Raw genomic sequence first — 7187 nt, 5'->3', positions numbered from 1 at the left:
TGTTGAGTTATTTTGAGGGGACAGCAAATTTACACTGTTATACAAGCTGTACACTCACTACTTTACATTGTAGCAAAGTGTCATTTCTTCAGTGTTGTCACATGAAAAGATATAATAAAATATTTACAAAATGTGAGGGGTGTACTCACTTCTGTGAGATAATGTATGTATATATATATCAAAATAAATGATAAATTTAATGATATAACAAAAACATAAATCAAAACATAAAATAAAAAATCTAAAGCTCTGGTGACAACATAATTCAAAATAATAAAATAAAATAAAACTATGACATCTGAATTCCTACTAACCAGGTCCAGATACGCCATGCACATATCCGAATTGTCCCTCCCGCTCCTCATCTCGGATCTTGGGAAGCTTGGAGAAGTCCATTTTGAATGTGTCTGATACAAAATGAAGCAAAAAAACTTACTTCCTATACTTATTTCTACACTTCTGAACAGGGCCGTCCTTAGCTGATGCGGGGCCTGGTACGAGGTAGGGAGCGGTGCCCCCCTCGGTCCGTTCGTGATCCCCGTCGGTCCGTTTGCCGTGGGGCCCCCTCAAGCACAGGGCTCGGTGCGACCGCACCAGTTGCACCCCCCTAAGGACGGCCCTGCTTCTGAACATTCTGCTCACATACACAAGCTGCTTATTATTGTGATTCATTTATATATTAATATAGATTGAATATGTTTAAAAATTAATAAATGTGTTTAATGTACTACTTTTCAGTTATCATGTTTCCTTTTATACATTTATGTCAGAATGATTTGCAGTAGTAACAATAGCAATTTCCAGGACAGGAGGTTGCCTATTGTGTAAAAAGCCCATTTATATTTATACAACATTTATATGTAGGACAAACATGGAACACAGTCACATGACCAAGGGCACATGACACTGACTGTAAAACAGAAACCATGTGAGGAAGTCGGGAAAACAGACAGTTGAGCAAACCTGGAAAAACTGTGTTTTGTAGTGGCAACTTATGACAAATCCTTTTTAGTTGAGAACCAGCCAACTAAACAGCCCAAATGTTCTGTAAAAAAAATACATGACACTGACACCTTCATTAATAAAAATATTTCTTGTTATTCCTCAAGAACCTCAAGAGGAAGCAGTCTAACTTCCAGGTTTTTGTGAATGTATAATCACATGATGACGAATGATCCAATTGGTATGAAATAGGTTCAAATCAGACTTTTGATCACAGGCGAAAAACTGAGTTCTGTCAGTACAGAACAAAACTGTACAGACATGTGGTCTGCAAACCTAGTATGCTGTTGTTAATTGGAAAACAGCAGGCAGCGGTTGTGTGTCAAAATCTAGTAAGCTGCCTATTTGAGCATCAAATTTTACAATGCCCAAATACAATCATCTCTACAGAGAAAAAGATGAGAGGATTAAATAAAGGATATTAAGTATATATTCTCCAGATGTACTCAAAGATCGTTTAATGCTTGTAGCTGTTGTGTGCACTGGACATCGAGCTGCTAAGAGATGCTGCTGCATGATCACATGATCACGATGCTGCTGATAGAATTTGACCTTTGCTGAAAATCTAAGGTAATTTTTGTCTCCCATTAATTATAGCGAGTAATGTGACCCATCTCATGTGTTCGTGAACACTTTAAATGATTATACAGATAATATACTGAAATTCTCCAGCAATCTGTTTAGCATCCAAGTGGGTTATTATTCTCAGTGCTGCAGGGAAAATAAACGTCAATGTTAACGACTGCAATGAGCTGCATGCAGAGGGGAAGCGAGAAATGATTCAGCGACACAACACACAATGTACATCAGTAAAATTAACTGTTATATGATTATTAAAGAAAAAAAATTACAAAGAGAATCTGAGAAAATCATATAATCATATTTTCTGTTTGATTAACCTAACAAGTACACTTCTGCAATACAGTGGTCTCAGCGTGAAAAAAACTATATGATTATCGTTTAAAAATGTGTAAATACCTCAGATAATGAGACAGTCCTGTGTCCAGATGCTTTGGTCAGATGAGACGCGAGGAACAAGAAAAGTCAGCTGACTTCATTCAGTCGTTAGCTGTAGTCACAGCACGTCCTCCCTCTGCAGAGTGAACAGCGTGTGCAGAAAACTCTCTATCGCTCCCTACTGTGTGAGGAAAAGTGTTACGTCTGTGATTTTACCGTTGTTTTGTACATTGTTCTCTAGTCTAGTGCCTTATGGAGAACGAAACCTGCAAAAACAATAAATAAATATATACACAAATAAATATTTTTGTAGCAAAAATACTGTATTTTATTTTACCATGTCATTTAACTTGTTGTAAATGTATTTACAGTGTAATATTGTTTAACTGTAAAATATTTTATTATTGTATTCATTTTTTGGTCCTTTCTTGAGTAATGCATTTTAAAACAATAGAAAATATACTGTTATACTGTAAAGTTTACTGTAATTGGTTTGCCTCACTTTTTAGTTACTGTAAAACTATATGCACAAATTGTAAAATTAGCAGTTCTATTAAATGACAATGGGGAAAAAAAACAATGACAACTATGTAACTTCATATTTTTAATTTTCCAAATCCCCCCCCAAACCTGAACTCTACATTAAATGACTATAATACATTAGACTATTTGCAGAATTTAAAAATATTTACCTTTTGTTCTTAATTGTCTTCCCTATATTTTTCAAAAAATATTAATGTGGCAAGGTGTGACGGGGTTGAAGACTGTAACACATTTGAAGGGATACAATGCCTTAAATTAAAATTTTTAATTTATCATATTATCCCCTTGTTCCTGGGTCAACATATCTGCATGGCCAACATTGTCTTTCTGCTGCAAATGTGGGTGCAATTTCTGATGTATGATGCTTGTCAAGGTTTAAGTGGAAATATGACATCAATAATTCTATTTAAAACAAAAATAGTTGTCATGATTTTGGAGTATATATATTTACTGAAACCATGACTATTGTTTTTCATTAAAATTATGAATAAATTAAGCAAATAACTCAACCCTGTCACAAGTTTACAACCCCGTAACAATGAGAAATACATATATTGTTACACAACAGGGTTGTGGTTTTTCACTCAAAATGGCCACTGCTCCTCATGTAGTGTAGGAGAATAGACTATATGTGGCAGCAATAAAATAAGTAGATTGTATATACTTATGGATTAAAATAAAATGTTGAAAAAGTAATAATTTTCCATCTTAATTTTATGTGACGGGGTTGAGTTGTTAAGCTTGACAGTACTATCATAAACATACTATACTATTATAGTACCCTGACTGTAACATGCCTCAAAAATATGAATACAAAGTATTATACTACTAACCATTTTCTGCACCACTATTAAAGAGACCTGAATGAATTATGGGCTTAGAATGGTTAGTGTGACGGGGTTGAGTTCAGACTGAGGGACATAACTTTAAAGTCTGTTTTTTATAAAATATTTTGCTTTTTTTTAGAACAATATTTTTTACAAGAAAGGAGCACAAATAAATGATTACATTGTTGCCAAAAAATCACAGACACTATACACATTTTGTTAATCATTTTCTAAGTACAAACTCAGTGAAGTGCCTCAGGGACATGACAATATGTTTGGTTTAAGATAGTTATAAGACATTATTTTATGCTAAAAAATATTAAAATGCAATAATTATTTTTATTCATTATAATGGGCAAATAAAGTTTTGTGAAAAGCTTCTAACAATTCATTTTGGTGAACCACCACTTCAGAAACTCTGGGGGACTGAAATATTACAGAATCCCAGGAATGACCCAACTAATGTTCATTTATGACAGTGGTCCTCAAAAGTGCACATTTTGAATGTCTGTCTAATCAAAAAACACCTGACTCAGGTCTTCAGCTTATTTGTAGAGACTCCAAGACAAGAAATATTTATTTATTTTTTTTAATTTTTTTTTATTAAACATTTTAAATAAAACCACAATTTTATTGTTTTAGCCCTTAACATGTCAAATGGTAATCAGCAAGAAATACTTTTGTTCTTAATTGTTTTCCCTATATTTTTCTTTAAAAAAATTAATGTAACAAGGTGTGACGGGGTTGAAGACTGTAACACATTTGAAGGGATACAATGCCTTAAATTAAAATTTTTAATTTATCATATTATCCCCTTGTTCCTGGGTCAACATATCTGCATGGCCAACATTGTCTTTCTGCTGCAAATGTGGGTGCAATTTCTGATGTATGATGCTTGTCAAGGTTTAAGTGGAAATATGACATCAATAATTCTATTTAAAACAAAAATAGTTGTCATGATTTTGGAGTATATATATTTACTGAAACCATGACTATTGTTTTTCATTAAAATTATGAATAAATTAAGCAAATAACTCAACCCTGTCACAAGTTTACAACCCCGTAACAATGAGAAATACATATATTGTTACACAACAGGGTTGTGGTTTTTCACTCAAAATGGCCACTGCTCCTCATGTAGTGTAGGAGAATAGACTATATGTGGCAGCAATAAAATAAGTAGATTGTATATACTTATGGATTAAAATAAAATGTTGAAAAAGTAATAATTTTCCATCTTAATTTTATGTGACGGGGTTGAGTTGTTAAGCTTGACAGTACTATCATAAACATACTATACTATTATAGTACCCTGACTGTAACATGCCTCAAAAATATGAATACAAAGTATTATACTACTAACCATTTTCTGCACCACTATTAAAGAGACCTGAATGAATTATGGGCTTAGAATGGTTAGTGTGACGGGGTTGAGTTCAGACTGAGGGACATAACTTTAAAGTCTGTTTTTTATAAAATATTTTGCTTTTTTTTAGAACAATATTTTTTACAAGAAAGGAGCACAAATAAATGATTACATTGTTGCCAAAAAATCACAGACACTATACACATTTTGTTAATCATTTTCTAAGTACAAACTCAGTGAAGTGCCTCAGGGACATGACAATATGTTTGGTTTAAGATAGTTATAAGACATTATTTTATGCTAAAAAATATTAAAATGCAATAATTATTTTTATTCATTATAATGGGCAAATAAAGTTTTGTGAAAAGCTTCTAACAATTCATTTTGGTGAACCACCACTTCAGAAACTCTGGGGGACTGAAATATTACAGAATCCCAGGAATGACCCAACTAATGTTCATTTATGACAGTGGTCCTCAAAAGTGCACATTTTGAATGTCTGTCTAATCAAAAAACACCTGACTCAGGTCTTCAGCTTATTTGTAGAGACTCCAAGACAAGAAATAGGTGTGTCAGATTCAAAACAGTATTAGGGAGGCTCAAACAGGTTTGATTTATGCATTCATGCTCCTATACGGGTGCGTTGTCTACCTTATTATGTTGTAAAACTATCTTTCAATTTGAAGACTTAAAGGCAATGTGGATTAAATTACGTCCACAATAGGTAAAAATTGCAATAAATCTGTTGAATATAATTAGCAAAAATGAGAGTTTTACTTTAGTAGTGTGCTTGTTTTATTGTGTGTTTATTTTGTGCTCTGGTTGGTTTTGTCTAGACTTGAAACAAAATGATGTGAAAATCAGAGAGTCGCCGGTCAAAGTGGGTGTTTGTAAGTCTCAAAAATAGCAACAACAAGGAAACAATCACAGTCTGAACGCTATAATTTCAACTATGTTTCCTGGTAACTATCACCGTTCATTTTTAAATTGTCTGTTAATTAAGTACTACACATTCAATTTAAAGTCAGTTATGATTATTTTTGCTCACACTATACAGTTATAACACATACAAAAATGTGTCTCTCTGTGTGTTTTACATTAGGGCTTAATAGGCGGAAAAGTCTAAATGTTGAACATCCAAACAGTAAGTCAAAGTAATTCATTTAAATAATGTATTATTACACTTATGTTTGGTATTTGGTACTTGATATTTTCACATTATTATTATTTTGTTAGTCTTATGTGAAATCTGTTTGTACATTTATTATTATATGTAGAATGCAAAAGTCTTTTCTCAGTCAGTCTCATGTGTTTTTTAAATGTATGTTAATTTTGACATTATTGCTGTCTGATGCTGCATATTTGATTGAGATTTTTCAGTGATGATTGCTACAGTGATTTTGCATTGCATGATGTGTGTGTGTGTGTGTGTGTGTGTGTGTGTGTGTTTGTTCTGTGCTAAAGTGAGTGAGCTCAGGATTGTCTTGCTGGGGAAGATGCACTGGCAAACAACAGAGTTAGAAACAGCATCCTGGGAATATACAAGAGTAAAGCACCTTCAGCTGATGTAGAGCAGCGCACAGAGAGAGTTAGAGGACAACTAGTGGACAGACCCATCACTGTCATCAATGATCCTCATCTTCTACAGCCAGACCTCTACCACGTTCAGATTGCTAAGAGAGTGAAAGAGGGTGTGTATCTGTCTGATCCAGGACCTCATGCGATCATACTCGTACTACAGCATAATGACTTTAGTGAGGATGACATACGAAGAGTAAATTATGTACTGAAACAGTTCAGTGACAAGGCAATTAAATGCACAATAGTGTTAACTACTGATAAAGAGACACTGACCTCCTCGCTGGCTTCTGTGCTAAAGAATAATGCTATGCATCAGTTAATAAAGGAGTGTGGAGGAGGACATCTCCAGTTTGATCAAAGGCAACCAGAATGTTACTCTGAGATCATTCAAAGAGTAGAGAAGATAAAAATATTTTAATTTTATGAAAAAAAAAAAAGATTTAAAAAACCTCAGTGAGGTTTTTGGCTCTATTAATAGCATTTTAAAGGGGTCATATTAAAAAAGCATCATATGACCCCTTTAACACTACAGTGCAATTGTTTAATGCCATTCATGTGGGTGTGGTTGGGAGTTCTCATGCAATTTATGAGTGTATATGGAAGACTGTCACTTAAAAATAAGAAATTGATTAGAACTGTATTCTTTAAAAATATAGAATATAAATAAATATAAAAATAAGAAGAAATAAAGATTTATTTAAATACTCAAATATTGAATATTTACTTAAATATAATAAATAAATACTTAAATACTGATTTCAAATAAATAGAATTTAGTGTAATGTGTACTAATTCTATTTTGCAGTATTTTTTTATTGATGTTGTTTAAGAAAACTATTAATTTAAGGACCAAAGTCAACTGTTTCTTAAATTGTTTTTCATTTTCAGCTTCTGCTCCTGAAAAAGCTAAA

The 7187-nt window shown here is 33.0% G+C and overlaps 1 protein-coding gene across 1 annotated transcript in view; it reads right to left on the bottom strand.

Annotated features, from left to right (window-relative positions):
• Positions 1 to 2109, bottom strand: part of LOC107654231 (V-type proton ATPase catalytic subunit A-like) — a 9110-nt gene extending 7001 nt beyond the window's left edge. The window contains exons 1-2 of the mRNA XM_016441236.1: positions 1981 to 2109; positions 315 to 407 (exon numbers count right to left, since the gene is read on the bottom strand). Coding sequence (XP_016296722.1) covers positions 315 to 396 — 82 coding nt within the window. The 5' untranslated portion in view covers positions 397 to 407; positions 1981 to 2109. The remainder of the gene's footprint in view (positions 1 to 314; positions 408 to 1980) is intronic.
• Between the last annotated feature and the right edge of the window lie 5078 nt (positions 2110 to 7187).

Source organism: Sinocyclocheilus anshuiensis, unplaced genomic scaffold (genome assembly GCF_001515605.1).
Source record: "Sinocyclocheilus anshuiensis isolate Anshui unplaced genomic scaffold, SAMN03320099.WGS_v1.1 scaffold655, whole genome shotgun sequence".
NCBI lineage: Eukaryota > Metazoa > Chordata > Actinopteri > Cypriniformes > Cyprinidae > Sinocyclocheilus > Sinocyclocheilus anshuiensis.
The sequence above is the reverse complement of the archived record's forward strand: the minus strand, read 5'-3'. Positions and strand labels throughout refer to the sequence as shown.